The following is a 24324-nucleotide window of genomic DNA, read 5'->3' as shown; positions in this document are numbered from 1 at the left end:
GAACAAAATGCTAGTTCCACTGATGACATTAGGAGGATCCCCTATCTGAAATCCTAGGCTACTGTATGTCTAACATTTACTTTTCATTAAAAATTAGTGCAGCATACCAGAAAAAGACTGAAGCTTCAACACCATGCCCCAAAAGAAATCAAGACACCCTCAAATTTGAAAGGTTTGCTGCTTTGAACTACATATGGAAGAAATTGGATCCTCAAGGTGCTAAAAGGGAATGCAAACAGACAAGACCACACCCATCTTTTAATATGTATGATAAATGTGTTGCGGTAAATCTAAGGTGGACTGGGATTTTTCAAAGTTGAATTTGTCTCTTAACACACGATCAAGAGCTTAGCTTTGTGGAGACACTTTCAAAGGTAAGACTTGGACACAAAATATTCATCCTAAAATAAAAAGGACAGTTACTTAATAAAAAGGACAGATATTGAATTATTTATCTTGTGCAGCATAGGATATGGCTCATTGTGTTACTGTTTATGCACCATGAATAGGGAAAATAAACTTTTTTATAAAAAAAAAAGCTTAGGCATTAAAATGACCCTTAAGAACAGAATGATTGTGTAAAGTCACATAAACATATTACAACATTTTTTAAGCGTTCAGTATGAATTTATATCAAACCAAATTAAATCAGGCCTATAGGTTGTATCCAATGCAGCTTACACTGCTGACTTCTGTGCATAAAAACATACCTTCCTCTTCTGGCTTCTCCAGCCCCTGTGCTGGAGAAATCTTATCCAGAGGGGTAGGGGATCCTCTAGAAGAGAGTTTGGGGTTGTGTGGTGGAAGGAAGCACTGTTGCATGAGTGGAACTGTTTGCACAGAACTGGCCGAAAACCATTGTTTCCCAATACAGATAGTGGAATGTGACAACACTTACAACCATTTTCAAGAAAGCTAAATGACTTCCAGGTATATTTTCCCCTGTCAGGATCCTGCTTTGCCTAAATAACAGTGAAATATAGATATCTGTATACAGCATTTGGGATAAGCAAGAGCGAATCATTTGAATCTTTTACTTAAGTTATTTTAAAACCAGATCCACATATCCAATTGTGAACAAAATAATATTTACCTGATTTTTTCTTTTTATCAGAAGCATCGTCCAAAGTTGACAATGCAGAAGTGATGCACTTTTGAAGATCCTGGTTAGCCCCTACAGAATCTTCATCAGAAGAAAACGATGGCAATGCTTCTGAATTTTTCTTCAGTTCTTCATCACCCTTTCTGTTTGAACATTCAGTGCTGCTCTCAAGTGAGGCAGAAGGTGCTGCTGCTGCCATGTGAGGTTTTGAAAGCGGATGTGGACAAGGTGCTCTAACAACAGGGGTAACAGGTCTCCGCACACGACTGGGAACACGCACAGCAGGAGCTGAAAACTGTTGCCTGGGTCCACCTTTTAAGAAATCTAAAAAAGATGCAATGAATCCTGTTCTGACTTCTGGTTGTTTTTCTTCCACCTCTTTTATTTTTTGCCTCATTTTCTCTTGATGTTGGTAAGTTTCATGGCAGCTTTCAGGAGCAGGGGAATATGGCAAGGCAGCATCAGTTCCTCTTGAATTTTGACGTTTGCACTGTCCACTGCGCTTCAGTTGCTTCTGGTGCATGCCATCTTCATTGGCAGTTTTAAGCTGATTTTGTCCCCTGTCCTTTTGCTTCTGAAGTTCCTCTTGTGATAAATCTTGGCTCTTGCCTTCAGCTCTGCTGCCATTTTCATCACCTGGTTGTTGCATAGATATTGGCTGCAGTGGAACTTTAGTTTTGCTTCCTGTCACAGTGTTGTCACTTTCCATGTTAAAAACACCATGGGGTGCGGCACTCTCATTTCGAGCCCTACCACTTAAAACAAGATCTATATCTTTTACATTTATTGTACTATCCATATGAACACTGTTTTTATCTTCACATTCATTACCAATGCCAGACTGCTGCTTAACTAAGCCAGGAACCTGTTCGTGCCTCTGTTCAAGCTCTGAGGTAGCAACTCTAGCAGGAATGCTGTGATCAGGAGTCTCAAGGTGTTGTTGCTCAAGGCTCCTATTTTTTGGCTGCATTGTAGGCACTGCTGTTAGGTTTAGTGTAACCTGGCCTCCATTTAAAGAAACATTGTTTATGTTCAGTGGCTTTCCAACAACAGTTGATGAGTTGTTGAAGCTAGAAGTCACATGTCTGAGATCCATTGTCTGGAACTGAGACTTAGAATTGTCCCCGTTTTCAACTGACTGGATATTTTCTTCATTAGCCGTAGATTTGGCAAATTCAGACGTTGTTCCTACACAAGCTGCAGCTGTTGCTGCCAAGATATCTTCCACATTAGACAGTATATTCCTCTCATCGTTGAGAAGCATAGACTCTGGAAAACATACAGAACTAAGGGAAACAAACTGATTCTTAGATTCATGATCTGGCCGCACAAAATTCTCTTTCAATGTCAAGTGTTGCTGTAGTGGCTTTGATGGTTCAGAAATGTTCATTTTCATAACTTCAGAGTTCTGAGAATGAAGCTGCTGCTGAGAATGTCCTCCATTACTCTGAATCATATGACCATCTATGTGAAGGAATGGGTGAGTCACCTGCTGAGAACCCTGAAGGCGCTGCTGGACTTGTGAAGAACCTTTCGTGTGGCCCAAGCCAGATTGTAGTATTGACTGCTGAAGCATTTGCAAATCACAGGCAGATTCTAGAAGAACGTGTGCACCAGGCAAACACAGCTGCTGGCCATGTCTTATGGCTTGACTGTGAAGCTGTGGTGGTGTGCTCATGACTTGGCCCTGTTGCTCTGATGCTTTCGCTTCATGTACTTTATGCAGAAGAGAATGCTGCTGGCTGAGTTCTTTAGAATCCACATTTACTTGGGTTGTTGGCAATAAATTAGCTGCCTTTTTAATATCATGGCTTCCTACGTTAGTGATATGGCCAATTTGCTGGGTGAGCTGTGCCACAGAACTAACCATTCTTTCGTCTTTTTTTGATTCCTGAAAAGTAAGCCCAACAACTTGATCTTCAAGACGAGAGTTACTCCTGATTACACTTTGAGAATACCTATTATCTGCTTTGGAAACTTTGTAATTTGTATCCTGAGCATTAACTTCATCATCGGTTAGCCTCTGAGTGGAGGAATCCAAAGATGTTTGCTGTTGCAACGCCTGCATATCTTGCATTGGGAACTGTTCATCTTGCTTACACGTTTGATATAAGTTAGGGTCAGATTCCCTTTTGATGTATAACTTAGTATCTGAGGAAGACCTGTTGTTCTGCAATGCCTGTGACTGAGCTGGCATTGCAAAAGAAGTTGACTGGACAACTGGCAAAAACTTTTGAGACTGTGGAGAAGATGGCTCTTGTGCCTGAGAATGTAAAGAAATATAGTTCTGGGGAGGGCTTGAGGCTGACAAGTTATGAACATGTGGAGAAGAATATGGAAGAGATGGCGACGTTAATGTTGTGTATGTTTCTGAAGGACTAACCACTGACAAAACCTGTGATTGAGATGAATAGTTGCCTTGGGATCTGCTAATGGTTGACAAACCCTGAGAATGACTAGAAGAGTAATTTTGAGATTGGCTGACTGAAGAAAGATCCGTTTGCCCAGAGTAACTGCCATTTGAAATTGAACTTAATACCTGTTGATCAGAAGAATAGCTTAGTGTCTGGCTATCTGAAGTAATTGCCTGTGATTGCCCAGGAAAAGCAAGTGTTTTGTACAGTGGTGGCAGCTTCTCAACCTTGATGGCTGAGAATACTTGTGCATGACTGACTGGTGGCACATTCTGTGATTGCGTTGAAACATAGTTTTGTGATTGGCTTACTGACAAGAGGCTTGGAAGCTGTGCTGTAGAATAGATTTGTGCTTGACCTGCTATTACAGAATTCTGGCTTTGTGCAGTTTTGGAAAAGCTTTGCGTCTGCACAGTAGGGGCAATGCTTTGTGGCTTAGGAGTCTTTGTTGATCTTGGTGGCTGCTTCGTAGAGCAGTGTTTTGCTTTTGCAGTGGAAACAGATGGAAAACCAGGCGATGGAATCGCTGATGTGTATGACTGAGCAAGTTCTACTGAAACTTGAGAGGTCTTTTGCTGGGGTCTCCCATTGCTCACCTGAGTAGAATCATCGACTGGGCTACAAGATAGGGAAGACTGACGGGATGTATCCTGAAAATCATTTCCACTTGCACTTGATAAATAGTTGTGTAAGGAATGCTGTGAACCAGTCAGTTGTGCCTGAACAGACTGTGTGCTCGAAGGCCGCTGATGGTGCTTAATAACACTACATTCTCGCTGCAGGGCTCTTTCAATTGAGGCAGTGGAACCAGTAAACAGAGGTGAACTATATACTTGTGGAGCCTGCTGAGCTCCTCCAAGTGATGAAGGCAACAAACTGAACTGTGGCTGCAAGAGATGGGGTGCAGACTCTTGAGCAGAGCGATATGTTGAAGATTGTGGTGGTATGCTGGTACTTAACACAGAACCGCCCAGGCGCTCAAAGGCCAGCGCTGTGGGAACTGTGCTCTGGGATGTCTTGATCTGCAATAAAGGGTCATGAGCACTAAGAAGACCATTTGATGTCGGACTGAAAGTTGCATCTTGAAGTGTTAGAGAAGGAGTAGCAGCAAAGTTTCTACTGCTGAAAGTGTTAGGATGCTGATAGGCTGAAGTTGGTGGAAACGTCCCAGAAGCTGGCAAGGCTCCAGTAACAAAAAGCTCGGTTGATGAATGCATGCCTGTTTTAAAAAAAGGGGGAAAAGACACTGATAAAAAAGGGGAGTGACTACTCAATAGTGAAATAAGAACATACGTAACCATTTTTTTCCATCTTGGACCTGATAAGAATTATTTAACCACTGCATTTGGAACCAGACAAAACTTATATTCTATTAATATAAAAGAGGATGGTGAAATCATTTGTCTTCCTGGAATTTGTTTTGGGTAGCCTCTGCTATCCTGCTTATATGGTGGCAATTCAGGAACAAGTGCCTGCAAACTAAACCTAATCCGTATAAGATTAACTTATTACTGTGCAATAAATGTGGCAAACTGAAAGAGGTTATAGAGCTTGTTTTTGGTAAGAGTGTACTCTGGATCAGGAGCACTGTGGGGGGTGTTTCTTGATCTGATGCTTTCCCTGGATATTCAAGTGGGGCAGTGGCAATAAGCACTTTTTAAAAAACCAGATCCACTGTTGATCCAATTAAAAGTATTTTCTGGAGAAATCAGTACTGTCTTAGTTATCCACATGCTAGCACCTCCAGGCCAGACTGTTGTAAAGCTTTCTACGTGAGGCTGCCTTTAATGACAGTTCAGAAACTACAAATGGTCTAAAACAAGGAATCCAGAATGTTATGTAGGACACACGAGGTTGGAGTGTATTATTCTAATTATGCATCAACCATAATTGCTGACCGTTTCAAGATTCAATTTAAATTGCTTGTTTAATCTTTAAAGCTCTAAAAATATTGGAGCCATGTTAATTTAGGGTCCACTGCTCCCAGCTGAGCCTGTTTGTCACTTGAGATCTGTATCTGAGGCTCTCATGGTCCCACCCTTATGTGACATTATGCTAAATTAACAGGAAGGTTCTTGAGACAGAGCCTTTCCAATAGAGGCACCGAGACTGTGAAATGCTCCCTGCCCCCTTGAAATACATTGGGATTCCTCTTTTAAATTTTACCGTGCCAATTTGTTGTATTTTAAAAATGTTCTAATCTACTACTTTTATTACTTCTTATTGTGTTACTATTATTTATTTTATGTTGGAGAAATACAAATAACTTTATTAAAATAGCCACCAATATATTCAATTTAAAACTACACTGAAGTCAATACGAACTACTTGTACTCTATTTAAGATCAGTTTGCGAAACTCTCCCACCGCTATAAAAAATCGGCCCAATTTCAAAGAATGTTCCATTTCAAAGAATGTCACAACTGATTTAATAGAACTAATCTTGAATTCAGGACCTCTTTCAAGAGAACAATATGCCAGGACTTTTGTTTTAGCTAAATGCCTTAGATGTGACCTGTGACACATATACAACATATTCTTGTCTATTTTTAGGGTTTTTATGTGTTTTATCAACATATAGTTAAATGGCACTAGGTCTTTCGGAGTTTCTGATGTGCTTCTTATTACCATGCAAGTTCTTCAATAAATACAATATTGTATTTATACATTATTGTTCACAGGGGAGAGAGACTGCAACCATGATGGTCCCTGCTAACAAGTGTGCAACTATGTTACCAGGCCACTGATTTTTTGCTAGGTTTTTGCAATGCAAACTTATAGGTCGAAGACATCAAGGACTTCTGACTGCATACGAACACACCATCAGCCTTGAGAGCCCACATGCTAAACTGACCCAAGACTAATATTTTCATAGAAGTTCAATTACCAGTTTTGTCCTGCAAGGAAGTTAGACCAGTTTTGCAGGAAGAGATCCAACGTTAAGTGTTTATAACTGGATTATATACTGATTAAAGAGCAATACCTAGATACAAATAGCAGTTAGGCACAAATGCAGTACCTTTTGAAGCAAATATGGTTGTCAAAATAGATGTTTATTAAAGTCTTAAAACACTTAAAATGAAAATATTTCCCTAGAAATGCAAAACAAAATGGGAAAAAATTAAAAACAAACATTCTCTCTTAATTTCTCTATGATACTAATATTTCATATATTTATTTACTTATCTATAGAGAAACAACAGACTTAAGTTCTGAAAATTAGGAAAATGTCACCTGGCTGCCATGTTGGAGCTCTGAACTGTGGCAAGAGAGTAGTTCCTGAAGAAACAGCCTGAGCATTGCGGGATTCAATTGCAGAGAGGAAATTCATAACTGATGTATCTTTAGTGTTGTTATTGCTGCTGTGCATAGTGTTATCAAAAATCCCAGAAAGGCCTGGAACAAACAAATCACATATGAGTCTGAGCACAAAAAACTACACATTACACAATATGCTGCACATTTAAGTGTGCAGCCATACATTCAATGGACATGTAACTCAACCATAAGACTTGCTGGCTAATCTTCGGTAAATTACGATCTCTCAGTCAAACAAGGAATTAATGGGGGACGAAAGACAGAAGAATGTATTGAGATACTGGGATAATGGAAGTGGAGATTATCTAAATAAACTTCAAATGTATGTGAACTGTAGCACCATCAGTTTCAACATAAATTGTACACTCATCTTTTAACTCGCATTTTTTTAAGATTGAACAGTCCACATGAACAGCCCTTGACATCTAAATGTAATTAGCATAAGATTATCTGTAGCTGTGCCTTTACAATAGCTGTACATTTCACTCTCCTTCCAAAAAAGGTTCACACTCTTCAGAAATGTGAAAGCTAGTCATGCAGGTAAGGTGGTGACAGGGAAACAGAAATTACTTAAAACATTAATTTATGAAATGTTTTTAAAAACTAAGTGACTAGTAATTTTTATTTGATGAAGTGCATAATAGCACTACCAGGATAGTGCAAATGATAATGCACATTCCTCAAAACATTCTCCTTTATCTATCCCTTGTGAGCATCTAAGTCATCTGCTAGAAGTGTGCTAGAAATTTATAACTGATTTTATACAAAACTGAGAAACATATTCATTTAAACTGAAGATTCACAGAGAATTATTACCGGCGGGTAGGGAAGTAGTGGCGTATGCAGGAAGCTGGTGGGAAGTTGTATATGTTTGCCTGTGAAAATCTGTTTCAGATGAATGCCCTCCTCCATAGCTTAAACTGGGGGGAAAGTAAAAGTTATAACACGTAAAATTAGTGAAAACAACAACATGACAACGATAAGTCTGACAATCACATAAAAAGGGATAAAGCAAAATAACCTCAAAAGAACATGAACTTTAGTGGTTCAGGAGTTACTGATCTGTAGGTAGTGCCAATTCTTTACACAACTTTGCATCAACAAACTGATCCAAGAAAGCTGCTTTAGATTACCAAACCAACAAAATAACTTTTAAAACATTAACATATCAAAACAGAGATTTGTTTCCTTGACTTATTTTATTTCTTCCTATACACATATGGGCAGTATCCATAGCTATATTTTTGGATTAAAGTTGTCTTGAGTTCTGGAGACCTCAATCACATAAAATGTTTGCAGAGCTTCTCCGAGTTCAAATAAAATTATAAAATGTGTGCAGGATAGGGCAGCGTGTGTGGTTTTGAAATTTGGGGAGGGTTTTTCCTTTTTGAATTTGCTTGCTTGATGTTCTCCTTGGGAGGGCTGTGCCCCAGAAGCCCTAGTGGATCAACTCCCATTGCTTAAGCTCCCCCCCCCACCAACCCTGAAGACTGGGTAGGTTGGAGAAGGGTGATGGTCTCCACATTTGTTTTGAATGCTTCTAAAGTGCAGTGCAGGTGCAAGAGGATCCTTGCTTTTTTCCTCCAATTCCAAGGTTGGGGAAGAAGTCGAGGATCCACCACACTTGCCAGAGCACAGTGGCCCTCTTGACACTGATATGAACCTCTTCCACATTTCCCTTCATGATCGTCTGGCCTCCCACGTCAGAGGTGAAACAAACAAGAGGAAGTGGTGACTATGCACAGAGTAAAGGTAAAGGGACCCATGACCGTTAGGTCCAGTCATGGACGCCTCTGGGGTTGTGGCGCTCATCTCGCTTTACTGACCGAGGGAACTGGTGTACAGCTTCTGGGTCATGGGGCCAGCATGACGAAGCCGCTTCTGGCGAACCAGAGCAGCACACGGAAAGGCCGTTTACCTTCCTACCGGAGCAGTACCTATTTATCTAGTTGCACTTTGATGTGCTTTCAAACTGCTAGGTGGGCAGGAGCAGGGACTGAGCAACAGGAGCTCACCCCGTCACGGGGATTCGAACCGCCAACCTTTTGATCGGCAACCCCTATGCTCTGTGGTTTAGACCACAGTGCCACCCGCGTCCCTATGTACAGAGTAGGCTCCTGTTAAGAAATGCAAACATGAAAATATACCAGGACAGGTTTTGGTGGGGGGGGGACTGCATACCCACCACCTGAAAATAATGCTACATGAAAGATGTAATGGTTAGATGTGGGCTGTATGTTGCCCAACCAAAGCATAGTACTTACTGAAGAATGATCCTTAGTTCTCAACTTTTAATAGCAATAATTTTAGTGGCAATTAAAAATGTCAAATTCAAATTTGTGTTACAAAGGAGCAAAAGCAAGTTATGTTATGAAAAATACTTAAGTTTCTTTTAAAATCTGTTACAATTTGAATGTAACCATAAATAATGTACGTTTAATGTGAAATGGTATTATTGATATATTAGTGTGGCAGAAACATGCATGTCACATAAAAGAAAAGGAGCTATTATAAACTGTGCAGTATCTTTTGGTTTTGACACCAGTACTGAGCTGCTGGAATCACTCTACTTTGAAAATCTATACTGTACTAAAAGACACATATTGGACTATTATGAACATCTTAAACAAGTGCTTAGTCATTCTACTACTTTATGCACAATTTGAAAAAATACAAATTTAGTATTTTTCCACTTTAGGTGCTGCCTGACTCATGTTTAACAATAAACAAGAGAATGTTATGGGAACCTCCAATGTTAGCAGAAGGGTCAAAACCAATTATTAAAATAACATGTACTTTGCTAGAAAGAGGAAACAGAATTGCACCAGCATCTCAACTTGCGTTCTTTCTCAAAACTATTGTACTCCACAAAACTTATACTGTATTTCCAGTAAACATTTGGAGCGCCTATATGCAAACAACCAAAACAAGAGAACAAAAACACCTTCACCAACGGAAGGAGCAACTTCCATCCTCAATGAATGAATGTGGAGGCTTGAGCAGAGAACTTATGAGACTCTGGACTGCATTGTATACCATACATATTATTTGGCATTACGGACTCGATCTAGAGTCATGTGAATTTTAACTGTTCTGGGAAATGAGACTGCATCTTCCTCTCAACTGTGGCCACTAAAAATCCTCAGCAAATGCTTGTGTTGTGGCACAGATCTCTGCAATGGGAAGAGGAATCTGAAAACCAGGCAGAGGCAGGTGGCAGAAGCATCACTGAAGTAAATCTACATTTAAATATTATCTTTGAAAACTTTTTAAAAATTAGTCATCTCTTTTATATCCCCACTCTTTACATCAGCTAATAAAACTAAGAAATCCAAAGCAGACACACCCTTAAGAAAAATCTACATTGTCATGTCAGGAATCTGCTGAATTTGATAGTTCAGTTATATAAATGATACAAGAGGCGGCGGCGGGAACAGCCTACAGAGGCATTAACCTGCAGAGCAAACCAACAGTAAAAAAGAGCAAAAGTTCTGCAGCATGAAGCCTCCAGTGGCTTTTGTGTGTGTGTGTGTGTGTGTGTGTGTGTGTGTGTGTGTGAGAGAGAGAGAGAGAGAGAGAGAGAGAGAGAGAGAGAGAGAATGAGAATTGTTGGGCTGCTATTAGGAAGAAAGTTTATGTAGAAGCCCCCTATACAGCGGGACCTCTGGTTGCCCGTTCGCAACATGAAAAGAGCACAACCCACAGAGGCGCGTCTGCGCATGCGTGAGTCGCAATTCAACGCTTCTGTACATGCACATGTCATTTTGCGCATCTGCGCATGCGGCGAAACCTGGAAGTAACCCTTTCTGGTACTTCCTGGTCGCCACGGGACGTAACCTGAAAGAATGTAACACGAAGTGGACGTAACCAGAAGTATGACTGTACTTCCCTTTCTTACACTGATGGCAACAGAAGCCATTCACATCTAAGAAAAACAAAGGGCTTATGTCACCCATCTGGGTCCGTAGGGAGGCAAGACTCCCCCCCCCCCAATTTAATTCTGGATTAGAAAGGAAAAGAACATTTCTCAGCTTCACTACTCACAATTAGCACCATCTGCCAGCACTCTCCAGACATGTGCTCATTATTGTCAGTGAGCATCTGAGGAACACCAATGTTCTGAAACTGACATGGATTTGAGGATACCCCCTCAAACTAAAACATTTAACACTCTGGTTAAGAGTGACAGAAGCACTATTATCAATCTAAACCGGAGTTCAATTTTAATTTAAGTAAAGCTGCAATCCAAATCATACCAGTTCTCTCTAAGAAAATGTAAGGGAGAGAAAAAAAGTAACCCTTTGTTTAGCATCACTTGCTGATTGTATTGCTGCTGAAGGGAAGATACGTAACAAAGCCACAGAAAGCTCAGTTGTTAGGTTGACTTGCCTTTCAATAGCCTGAAGGAAGAAAACTCCTGTAAAAAAAGGCATCAGGGCTAACTAAGGGACTGGATAGAAAGTATTATTACAGATATTCCATTAGCCCAGTCCAACTAGGCAAGTCATACCATCATCCAGATTGTTTTTAGTTATGTGAAACCAGGCTAACACAGTATACATTCGTACCTTGGCGCCCAAACGATCAAAAACTGGAATTGAGTGTTCCGGTTTTCGGACATTATGTTGGAAGCTGAATGTCCGGTGGGGCTTCCAATCAGAAGCCACGCTTTGGAAGTCAAACATTTTGGAAGTCAAACGGACTTCCAGAATGCATTCTGTTCGACTTCCGAGGTACAACTGTATAGGACATTTGTACCATCATTTCATGAAGAATTGTATGTATCAGTGACAGTGTACCACCAGGCCATGTACCTGATATGTCCTGACAAGCTTTTTTAAAGACCCACCACCCTGCTAAACAAATTTAGCTCTGCCAAACAACACTGGCTTCGGTGGTGCTGAGTTCACAGCAGTCCAGAAACAGGAAGGAGTGTTCTGGTATGTTCCAATGCTTTGCCAGAACTCTTAAAAAACAACAACAGATCAGGTCAGATGAAAGTGCTTCTTTCCATTTCTGGCATGTTCTGATCTGCTCTCAATGGCAATGGTTTGTTCAGTGCCATCACTACTCATGGAATTGATGAAGGATAAGACTCAATCTCTTAGGCAGAAGTGGTAGCTGGATGACCTCATGTGCACACTCCTTTTCCCAGTCCCTAGTACTCCAGAAGAGCAGCAGTGTGCTCAGAGGTTTTTAAAGGACCAGCCTCATGGGGAACTAAGGTGATGCTCTCTCCTACTGCCCTCAATCCTTTCCCACCCTGTATGTCTCCAGGAGCTGGCTGTGAGATTTAAAAAGCAGCACTCTTGATGAGCATCATTAATTGTGTGTGTGTTCTTTAAAAGGCAACTGAGAAGGCAGGCAATATTAAATTAATGGTGAGGGGTAATTGGGAATTCATTTTCCATTCATTTTCTATTCAGTTAATTAATTTCAGTTCCTTTATGTCATAGGATTTTGGGCACCTTTGCCATGTGACCCCCCTCATGTGGTAACAAAGCAATACAGAACTAAAAAAAAAAACAGCCAGCCATTACTGCTCTACAGCAAATATGACTCCCTTGGGCATGCAAATGAATATCTGCAGCCAGTTGCTCTGTCAAAATCTCCAATAATTAACGTAACAAAAGGCAGGAACAGCTTTTCTGAAGAATTCTTTTGGTAAGGTAGGCCCACAGGATAAATTCTACTAAGAAGCTGATGACCAACCAATTGAAATGATGGTGCCTCAGACGAAACTTAAAGAACAAAAGAAAGGCTTGTCGAGGCTATACCTGGCAAAAAACCACACATTTGATTTATTTACAGAAGACACTGATTTCCAAGAAGAGAAATGAATGGACTTATTCTTTAAAGATGGCAATGTCATCTAAACAATGATCAGAAGCAAGGAATGAGTACATTATTTTTATTTTTGCTACATGGTTGTTTCTGCTCTACCCACAGCAATGCTTTGATTCTGAGAATAGAACATATGCTACTAACGGCATATATATTTCTGTGCTAAATTTGAGAATACCACTGAGGTGGTGGCAAAGCCTCACCCCAGAACCAGTGCCTAGGGCAGGCTTCCTCAACCTCAGCCCTCCAGATGTTTTTGGCCTACAACTCCCATGATCCCTAGCTAGCAGGACCAGTGGTCAGGGATGATGGGAATTGTAGTCTCAAAACATCTGGAGGGTTGGGGTTGAGGAAGCCTGGCCCAGGGCTACTGCCAGGCTTTACCCCCCCCCCCTCTCAGTATCATGCCAAACTATATATGCTATGTTAAAAAAAAAGTCAATGGACCCCATTCACCTCTGTAGGATGAATTAACTATTATCTGTCATACATTTTGGGAAAATATACAGCATACTAGGCTCAAATAACTTGCTGTTGTCCCTATGTACACCAAGATGGAATAAAATACAGGGTAACCAATAGTTCACAAACATGCTATGAAAGATGATTTATGGTCACCTCAGAAAACCAATACAAACTCAGTTTGTATTACCTTTTTCAAAAATTATATCTATATCTATATCTATCTATCTATCATCTATCTATCTATATACACACACACAGAGAGAGAGAGAGAACAAAGCATGCCCAGATAATTTCAAAAGTGTGCTTAACTGTAATGTGGTTTTCAAGATCTTGTCCAACTCTACTGCATCTAAAAACAGTGCAATTATACTATACTGTACAGGTGTTTTTGCAAGACAATAAACAAATTCAGCAAAAGGAAAGGAATTGCAAGTTTGGAAAGCCTATCTATAACTGGTTAACAAAGAGTAAAAAAGAAAATTGGAAAAGCAGAGACAGAATCTAGAACCAGTACAGAACTGATATCACTTTTGATGGTACACTTATGTTAATGAACAATTTTAAGAAAAACAACAACACATGGCCAAGAGAAAAAATGTTTTTAAGCAAAATGCCAGCTAAAGGGGTCTTATGCTGCTGCATCTGAAACTGTGCGTATATTCTCCACATCCGCTAGGTAAGTACTAAGATATGGCATTCTGGCAGATTTTGCACTATATAATTTGGAGCAAGTTCACTTAGTTTTCAGCACTTACAATCTGCCCAAAGTACAAATTTTGGATGACCCCACTATCATTATGGGCTATTGCACACAGACAATGGGAACAATGACAGCGCCAAACTTAATTCATATTAGACCTGTTGCCTCTAGCCTTGCAAAAATTAAGTTGGCAAAATCCATCAGGAAATGCCATGATTTATTCTGTAACAATCTGAAAGCAACAAAGCAAAAAGGCCAAAGGCCCTTAAATATATTTACAAAGTGTCCAGAAGACTAGCAATCTGACACGCGTTTCATGAAGTAGTCGGACGATCTTGATTTTCTCAGCTCCCTATTTCCTGCAACTCAGTCCCTATTCACCTCTGAGTTTAGGCAACCCCATCCATGCTGAATATTTTGCATGTTACTAAGGCACAGGAAAAAAACCTCAACAAACAAAACACCAATGTAGTGTTCTGAATAGTGTGTCAAACTTGGACGAGAGGGGCCTGGGGTTGAATGGCACTTTTTTAGCTGAGTCCAGTAACCATCCCTTAGACTAGCATATCTCAAAGGATTGTTGTGAGAATAACCACTTAAGAGACATTGAATTCCCTGGAAGGAACATGTTAGATAAAGCATTAAATAAAATCTCTGAAATAAAATCTAGCTGCCTCATTCACCAGAATCACCAATCTCTGTAGTAAATGCCTGAGACCACTGACAGGAGCAATTCTTCTTTAGAAATAAGGTAAAACCATGCATACAGTGACTTCTGTAGCTTCTCCACATGTGTGTTATTATATGATGCACAGCAGGCACATATATATTTTTATTTACAATTTTAGTTTCTCCTCTCAACTTCACATGGGATGTGAAATTGCTAGAACATACGTAAATAAGAGAACTAAGAAGACAGAATCTGTAGAAGTCATGCATTCAAAAGCATTGGTTTTTTTATAAAAAAGAACAAACAGATGTATTAGCTTGCTCAAAAAAACAAACAAAACCAAAATTTCTGGTGACATTTGACTCTACTCCATTGTCATTCATATGAAGAAACAGCACTTCAAATCTCATCATCCACAAAATCTTGCACGATCAAGTCTGTTTTCTCTGTCTTTTGGATACTAGATTTCAAAATCTGCCAAGCAAAGCTATAAATGACGCCCACTGTACTTTTTTTTAACAGACATCTCTGTCTGCAAAGCATATCTTGAGTGAGTGACAGAAAAAAACAAACATTTACTTATCTTGCAGTCCCAACCATACTGCACAAATGGTAATTTGCATTGTACTTAGAGATCTAGATTCTATGCTTAGTAAGTAGAGCAGAACCATTTCTGTCTGCTACTATCAATACCACTAAAAAGCCAAGGAAAAAATCCCCAGGATGTCTTAGGATGTCTCCGCAGCCCTTAGGATGTCTTACTCTTTAAGGGCAAGTAACAGCACACAGGTAACCTCAATGTGGCACCAGACCCTGTATCTGCCACACAGAGCTTTGAGGAAATGCTTATGGTGCCTGCTGCACCCACCCGGAGGTTTGATGTTATTTTAATATCAGCATAAGTATCAAATTGTGACCACATCTTGTGTTGCTGATAGGACTCTTAAGCCCAATCTTATGTACATGAATAGTACAGTGCAAATAGTAGTAGGCAGCTACTAAGATGCTCTATTATCTCAGGGCACAATAGGTAGTAATGTTCACCACATATGATATATTTGGATACACAGGAAGTAAATATTATCTTCTGTGTAAACAAACCAGGATTTCATTGAATTGTCAGCTCTCATAATGTACACTCTGTCATCTAGATTAAAGAAAGTCAAACTGCTTTAAACTTGAAGCACATTCTCCACAGCTGATTTGCAAAAAACCAAAACCCCACCCAGTTCTGATTATCTCCTAGTTACTCTCAGCAGCCAAATCACAGCTGCTTCTCATTATCATCATCAATCCCTTTCTAATATGGGACCTGCCCATGAATGCTAAGCTTTCTCAGGTGTCTTTGGTGAAGGACTTCATTAAAAGATTTTTTAAAGTCTAAGAACACAATGCTGCCTGGATCACTTCTTTCTATAGGTTTGCTGACATTTTCAAAAGAACTCTTGAAAGGTCAGTGAGACAGGAATCACCCTTGCAGAAGCAATGCTGGTTCTCCTTCAGCAAGACATGTTCTTCTAAATATTAGTTTAAAGGTAAAGTTAAAGGACCCCTGACAGTTAAGTCCAGTCGCGAACGACTCTGGGGTTGCGGTGCTCATCTCGCTTTACTGGCCGAGGGAGCCGACATTTGTCCGCAGACAGTTTTTCTGGGTCATGTGGCCAGCATGACTAAGCCGCTTCTGGCAAGACCAAAGAAGTGCATGGAAATGCCGTTTACCTTCCCGCCGGAGCGGTACCTATTTATCTACTTGCACTTAGGGGTGCTTTCAAGCTGCTAGGTTGGCAGGAGCTGGAACTGAGCAACAGGAGCTCACTCCGTCGTGGGGATTCAGATCGCCGATCTTCTGATCAGCAAGTCCTAGGCTCTGTGGTTTAACCCACAGCGCCACCCGCGTCCCTAAATATAATAATAATATATTGGTTTATTCTATGTTTAAAGAATGCTTAACAGAATTCCCACGGTTTAAAAAGTATAATAAAACGTCAACAATACGTAAGAGGTGCACCCCCCACTCACAAAAAAACCAGCTTAAAAAACACAATCATACGCAGTAGCCATGAATGTTGACTCTCTTACCTGGAAAAGAAAAAATGGAAAACCAGGGACAATGCAAAAACCAGGGTAGGGGCAAATGGAACAACTTGCTATAAGAGGGCATGGCCGACCCATAAAATGGATCGATCCTATTAGGACAGGAAAGTATCTTATAACATCTTGTTGCAGGCAGTGGCGTAGCGTGGGTTGTCAGCACCCGGGGCAAGGCAAGTAATTTGCGCCTCCTAACCCGTGAATTTGCGCCCCCTAACCCTAACCCCCAGATGTTGCGCCCGCTGCGGCCGGCCCCCCCTGCACCCCCCACACTACGCCACTGGTTGCAGGTCACACTTTCCCCCCTCTTAATAAGGAGCTCAGGTAGTCAACTCTGTATCAGTTTTAATATGACACAGGATCACCCCAAAATAGTGATTTGTATCTACTTACAGGACTTCTTGCTACATTCCCCAGCCACTTTGGGCAGCTTCCAGTGTGTATAAAAAAAGTTTCATTTCCAGTTGCGGGTATTTTTGGTACAGTATTTTTGATCTGGATTGGAGAGACAGTGGCAGAGGGAGCATTTAAAAGGTGTTTAGACAGTGCTCCCCTCTTACATGACTTCACTTATGGGGGGGTTAGAATGTAAACCCAAAGTAAGTGGGGAGGTGCTTGTATTAAAAGAATTTTGACAGTCATGTGACTAGTAATGTGAGGTGAGAATATTCTCGAGAATGAGAATAGTCTTGAGAATATTCTCTGCTAGAAAATTCTCTCGGAGAATATTCTCCGCAAACTAAATTCTAATGTAAGAACCAGTTTTACCACCCACATTTTAAAAATCTAGTAAATAATAAGTCAAGCTGTGATATTACTAAATTTATTTGTATCAAACCTTAACATGCCAATTGTATTTTTTGACTTGTCCTATAACATGAACACATTCTAACGGAAGAATAAAATATGACCTTATTGCTCCAATAGTGAAATGGATAATGTTATTAGAATCGGACACACCAAGGTGGTTTGAGGTTGGGTGGTTGAGTCATTTAAAGAACTAGAAGATCACTTTGAAAAAGTGGTGCCGTTGAGCCCCCTTATAAAGCAAGAAGAGAAATAGATGAAAGAGGCAGTTAAGAAAGAAAAGAAATTGCAGCCAATTCACTTTGCTGCAAATATCCTTGATTTAAAGTATAATGGCGTTCATTTATCATGAAATGAACAAATTCAAGGTACCGAATACATTGATCTCAAAATATCAGCAAGTGCACCAAGTGATGCACAAGATATTTTGGCAGAGCTGGCAGTATATCGTGCTAAGGAAGTTTTTTTTAGCAAGTCATACGTATTGAAGTTGGTTGAAAAAGTGGATACAGTGGTTTGGTGGAAGGGACCATGCTTTGGTTCAAAGCTTAGCAGAGTGGCTGTGGACATTTTAAATATGCCACAAACGACAGCTGCAACGGAACGTAGCTTCAGTACTTATGGACTTATTCATTCAGCAAAAAGGAATAGGCTTACTATAGACAAAGCAGGAAAGCTTACATATGTAGCTCATAACTTAAAACTCCTAGAAGAGAAGAAAACACAGCTTCTAACAAGCTCATTGAATTTTACACAACCATCAACTTCATTTTATGAACTCGCAGATGATCAGTGTGGAACTGAAAGCTCTGTTACCGGTGGAGACAAAGATGGTGACTTATCCTCTTAAGATGTTTGAGGAGTCAAAAGAATATTCTCGAGAATTTAACATCACTACATGTGACCTACAGAACACTGAGGAAATAGAGGAAATAAAATATAGAATAACTTGTCTCTCTCGAAAGCCAACCTCTGGGTTCACTTTGAACTCTACAAGCAAGAACTCCTATATTTGTTGTCACATGTTATTTTTTGAGGAGTGGGAAGGAGGCAGGCAGGCAATCACACCTATGCTAAAATCCTAGATTTCTCTACTCTCTTTTACGAACTGCAGCCACTTTACTCCAGAGAATGAAAAATGGGCCTAATGGAAGCAAAAGCTAGGCAGATTGTATTAGTAAATCAGAAGAGACATAGAATGTTAGGGGCGAAGGGAGAAATGAAAAAGTGGGGAGGAATTGCTCACATCTCATGCTGCTTATAGAAGGTTATGGAATTGGACTGTACAGGATTCAGATGGAATAAAAGAATGTTATCCAGAACCACTCGCCTCCTTCATAAGGCAGTAAAATGCTTAGGGTTGGAGCTACCAATCAACCCCAAAACTGAGCTCCCTTAACACCATATAGCAAGCATGGAAAGACATGAGGGGCAAGGTGACCTTCCTCCCTAGAGGTCTGAATAGTGCTACATGGTCCAGCTTGGGTGGTTCTTTGAACAGGAGCACTTCTCTTAAGAGCCGAAAATATACCGTATTTTTCGCCCTATAGGACGCACTTTTCCCCCTCCAAAAATGAAGGGGAAATCTGGGTGCGTCCTATGGGGCGAATGCAGGCTTTCGCTGAAGCTTGGAGAGCGAGAGGGGTCGGTGCGCACCGACCCCTCTCACTCTCCAGGCTTCAGGAAGACATCCGCAGCCTAGGCAGCCCTGCGGGAGTTCCCGCAGGGATGTCTAGGCTGCGGATAGCCTGCTTCCCGGAGCGTCAGGCGCCCTGAAAGCAGAGCGCCCGGCGCTTCGGGAACACATCCGCAGCCTAGACAGCCCTGTGGGAGGTCCCACAGGGATGTCTAGGCTGCGGATAGCAGCCTGCCGCCCGGGGCACCCTGAAGCAGAGCGCCCCTCGCGCCGGGCATACATCCGCAGCGTGGGGAGCCCTGCAGGAGTTCCCCGCAGGGCTCCCCACGCTGCGGATAGCAGCCTGCCGCCCGGCGCGCAGGGCACCCTGAAGCAGAGCGCCCCTCGCGCCGGGCATACATCCGCAGCGTGGGGAGCCCTGCAGGAGTTCCCCGCAGGGCTCCCCACGCTGCGGATAGCAGCCTGCCGCCCGGAGGGCGGGGCGCCCTGAAGCAGAGCGCCCCTCGCGCCGGACAGACATGGGCCAGCCCCACAAGCTCGGGGGACAGCAGGGAGGCACAGCGCCGCCATCCTGCTGTTCCTCAACCTGGTTCGGTTTCTCCGACCTGCTTTTTGGGGGGGAAATAAAGGAACAAATTTTTTTCCTTTCTAGGTGCGTCCTATGGGACGGAGCGCCCTATGGGACGAAAAATACGGTACTACATTTTTTGTGGGTATCCCACTTGCTCCCTATAACTGCAAAGATGCTGGCCCCATGCTTACTGTTGAAGGCAAGCAAGCCAGAATATATGCAAACACACATTTCCTTCCCCAAAAGGTGAAATCCTCCTCAAAAGGGGACAGAGGACTGCATCTGTGCATTGCCCTCATGTTATGGAATGTAGGCTACATGAATACAGCTTTGTTGGCATCTATCTGTCTCAAGAGACAATGGAGTGTGCTTCTGGGGGCGAAGTAAAACTGCTGTGCTAGCAGGACTGAAGTGACCTCCACAGGGCAAAAGCCTTGTATGTGTATGGAGGTATTGGGCTGCTCAGATGACAAGACCCCATTCTCGGCCTTGCTGATGTGGTCCGCCAAAGGAAAGCAGGGCAAATATTTCAGTTTCCCCCCCCCCTAGGGTTTTACTCCTTACCCTTTTATTCTCCTGAAAATATCCTGTAAGCATAAGTTTAGGACCGGAGTTTTCCTTCTCTAAGATGGGCTACATTCCGAGGTTGACAGGCCCCATCTGCCACTCACATGCAGCATGTGCAGAAAACAACTTCTTGACCATTAGACCCACTATTGGTCTCATCTGCTCAATCCACATGAGCCTGTCTTCACATGCGGGAAAGCTCCTAACTCACAAAGGGATTGAGATCCATCAGCTACCCCTCACTTGGTTTATCCGGCCAGTCAAAGCTGTTCCCTGGTGTGGCTGCTATCGCCTGCCGACAGCTTCTGGGAGCCACAGGTGAGAGCTGAGTGCAGGATAGGGATCAAAGGTGGACAAACCTCCCCAGAAGGAACACTACATGTCCCCCACCATAGGTACTACCCCTCCCCTAACACACCTGCTCAGTTACCCTTCCGCTTTGGGGCCCTTGAAGCAAGAAATCTGTACATATTTCCCCCTCAATTTGCCCTTACCTATCAGGCAAGTGACTTAAAGAAGAGTTATTACATGGTCCTGGCTATGGGAGTGAGTGAGAGCCCCTGATGAGAAAAAGCATGCAGCACATGACAAAGCACTTGCCAACTTTTAACTCATCAGCTTTTACCATCTCCATGATCTTTTGAGCCTGGCCATCAACAATGAAAATTCTCTTGTGGGGAAAGGCTGTACAGTGGTACCTCGGGTTAAGTACTTAATTCGTTCCGGAGGTTCGTTCTTAACCTGAAACTGTTCTTAACCTGAAGCACCACTTTAGCTAATGGGGCCTCCTGCTGCTGCCGCACTGCCGGAGCATGATTTTTGTTCTCATCCTGAAGCAAAGTTCTTAACCCGAGGTACTATTTCTGGGTTAGCGGAGTCTGTAACCTGAAGCGTATGTAACCCGAGGTACCCCTGTAGTTTAATAGTAGAGCATCTGCTTTGGACACAGAAAGTCCCAGGTTTAATCTCCAGGTATGACTGGGAGAGAAGCCTGTGTGAAACCCAGGAGAGCCACTGCCCATCAGTGTAGACAAAACTGAGCTAGGTGGACCAATGGCCTGACTAGGTGTAAGGCAGCTTCCTCTGTTCTCATTCTCCCACTCTCCTCTTAGTTTGCTGGTCAGCAGGCTTGGACTGACTTGCAAGCCAGGGAATTATCAAGCCTTGCAAGCTTATCAAAGCCTGACTGCCAGCAAATAAGATTTCCTTGTTCTCCTCATGGGCCAAAGCATCACACACCTATTTTGATTTTGCCTATGAGCATGGTTTTTAATTACAGCATTTTCTTAAAAAATCTCTTACATCTTAGTTAAAACAAGCTAAAGTATTATTGGGGGAGGCACCTGGATGACTGCTCCTCAGTCAATGTTAAAGAGCTGTCTATAAATTTGCTTACTGAATCAAAATTGGTTAAAATCATCAAAATATGAAAGCTAATATAATTTAAGATTGGTTGGTGGAGATACAAATTTCTCCCACTGTTGTTCCAGCTCAGAGATCCACTGCAACATTTTGTTGCAGGTCCCACCTGTTCCATACCAACACCCAACCGGATTTCAGGCTCAACATGCAAAATCCCTTACTTGTTTTAAGAAGCACAAGTTGCTTAAATATGCAGTTAAATCTACATTTAAAAATATATCTCGTAGGGCAAGCTACTTTACTCACAGCATGGTAAAAGCACCTTTGCCATCATGTATGAGAAAGCAATACAAAAGGAAATATAAAAGGATCACATTCATTATTCCACGCTTTACTCCGTTAAACCCCTGGGGATTTTATGCTCTTGGGCAAGTTTCAGCATAAAGAGTCAGAACATCCATAAGCCTTTATAGTAAAACAATAGATAACGTAATAAAATCTAAATAATGTGAGGATGCTGGGAAGCCATGAGATGAACCCAAAACACACTCTGGAGGCTTAAGATGAGATCATCCAGAGTTAGCAATGCCCATCCCCAATTGCCAACTCTGCGCTTTCAACCTGCAAAGCACACGGTATTGTTCTTCACACTCCTTCCCTCTGTAAACTGTGCCGTTTAACAAATTGTGCCACACCTTTAAAGCCTCGCTCTGCCCACTAGGATTGACTGTATACATATGGGGGTGGGGGAGCCTTCCCCACTTTCCTCCAAAGATGTCAAAGACGACACACACAAAAAGTTGATACAGTATGAGATGGGCTTCCCCTAGGCAACGTAAAAAGTAAACACGAACTCTTGAACTCCAACATGCCTGGTGAACACGCGCGCGCGCGCACACACACCCCTTGGGAGCCGGAGACGAAAAGCAGGGCAACTTTCCCCGCTTTCTTAGGAGTTTAAATGCACTTTAATGGGGGAGGGGGTGAAGGGAAAAGGAGGACTAATTTTGGAATGCGTGGCTTCCCTCTTCCCACGCCGAGGGGAAGGAAGAAAGAACGCTCCAAGTTGCAGAAAGCGTGATTTTATAGAAGAGAGAAAATGAGAAACGTGGTTTGGGGATTGCATGGCAACCCCGAATCACCCTCGCGCCCCCCGCCCCGGTCCTCTCCTACACCACGGAGCCGCCTTCCTCGCCATCCACCGGCTCTCATTACCCCTTATTTGCTCGCCCTCCCAGCCGCCTTCCCCTCGCGACACCCGTCTCCAAACCCCAACGGCGCCCTGGGCTCCCGCAGCGCCGGAGAAGGGCTGCCCGTCGCCGCTTTCTCCTTTCGGGAGGAGGGAAGCGTCCCCAAGCGCCGGCGCCTCCGCCGCTTCAAGGAGCGGCGGGCACGCCCCGCGGGCGCGAGGGGCACCGGAGGCCTCGTCCCAATCCCCGGCCTTTCCTGGCGCAGCCCCCGCAGCATGCGAGCCGCCGGCTGCAGAGCGGACCCTCCTTACCTGGCCTTGAGGCTGCTGGCGCCCCGCTCGTAGGCCCAGGCGGAGGGCGGCGGCGAGGACGCGGCGCCGGCGACCGAAGCCAGCGGGTCGGGGTAGCTGGGGGTCGCCGGGTAGTTCCTGTCCATCATCGGAGCGGGAAAGGAGGGGACGCCGCGGCTCCGCGCGGGGCCTGGGCGCGCGGGGAGAAGGGAAAGGGGGCGGAGGCGGGCGGGCTGCTTGGCGGCGGCGGCGGCTGCAGCTGCAAGGACCGAGCGGGTGGGAGCGACTCCCCCCCTTCACTCTCGCAGGAGGAGGAGGGCGGCAGCGGCGGCCACCCCCGACGCGGCCCTCCCCTCGGTTTCCGCCGCGAGGGGCGGGAGGGCGGCTCGTAATTAGGGGAGCGGCGGCTGCAAGCAGCCCAGCCGAAGACCCATGTTGGGCTGCTGCTGCTGCTTACCAGGATGTCCCTCCCACCCCCGCTACAGTTTACTGGGGCTGCAGAGCACGGGAAGCAGCTGCTGCCGCCGCCGCCGAGGATCCGTAATCGTAGCGGCGGCGGGAGACGGAAGGGAGGAAGGAGTGAGCTTGGCCTACAGAGCGGAACCGGGAAAGACGGCGCGTCAGAATGCGGGCAATAACCGAGGAGCCCTAAATAGTGACAAGCTTCGGGGTAGTCGAAGCCTGGTATGGCGACTGGGGATTGCATACTTCGGGTGGGCTGCAGTAAGGACCCGTGTTGGCCGCCGTGCGGTGGGGAATGCTTTGCCATCTTTTTGTGTGCAGGTGAAAATGGTTTTCAGTGACTGAGCTAGAAGTTCTGGAGCCAGGCGGACACTCCTTCCTCAGATTTTTTTCTCCTCCTGCACAGTTTTAGCTTGTATGTCTACCAGTTTACAAAACTGTGAATGTTTAAAGCTGTCGACGTGAGAAGTGTCATCCAGGAAGCCAAGATTAGCTGTTTCTGCTTGCAGAGTGTACACGCTGGAGAGCCTCCGGTTTGTTGTTGTGGGTAATGTGTAAAATGTCCCCAAAGTTCATACAGTTTCCAGTGGGTGGGTGGGTGGGTGTGAACTGTTTCTCTGCTTTGGAATGTAGGTGGAGAAATCAAACGCTTGAACAGAATATTGTACATGCTTCTTTTCTGAAAACAGGACATGCACTGTTCCTCACCCCATGGCAGTAGCTATTTCACGTTTCCCTTGGTGGCTTAGCTCCTTTGGTTTAACATTGCTCCCAGAAATAGACAAGATATTTGTGTAAGTATTCTGCAACAAATATACCTGCACTTATAAACTGT

At 43.3% G+C, this 24324-nt stretch overlaps 1 protein-coding gene across 2 annotated transcripts in view; it reads right to left on the bottom strand.

Moving 5' to 3' along the window:
- QSER1 (glutamine and serine rich 1) overlaps positions 1–23496 on the bottom strand; it is a 35617-nt gene extending 12121 nt beyond the window's left edge. The window contains exons 1-4 of one of the 2 annotated variants that reach the window (XM_053390327.1): positions 23049–23496; positions 7651–7754; positions 6751–6912; positions 1094–4735 (exon numbers count right to left, since the gene is read on the bottom strand). In XM_053390327.1, coding sequence (XP_053246302.1) covers positions 1094–4735; positions 6751–6912; positions 7651–7754; positions 23049–23176 — 4036 coding nt within the window. In that variant the 5' untranslated portion in view covers positions 23177–23496. The remainder of the gene's footprint in view (positions 1–1093; positions 4736–6750; positions 6913–7650; positions 7755–23048) is intronic. The other variant, XM_053390320.1, reaches the window with a different exon arrangement.
- Between the last annotated feature and the right edge of the window lie 828 nt (positions 23497–24324).

The sequence above is a fragment of the Podarcis raffonei genome, chromosome 1 (assembly GCF_027172205.1).
Source record: "Podarcis raffonei isolate rPodRaf1 chromosome 1, rPodRaf1.pri, whole genome shotgun sequence".
In the NCBI taxonomy this organism is placed as follows: Eukaryota; Metazoa; Chordata; class Lepidosauria; order Squamata; family Lacertidae; genus Podarcis; species Podarcis raffonei.
This window is presented reverse-complemented; position numbering and strand designations above follow the sequence as displayed.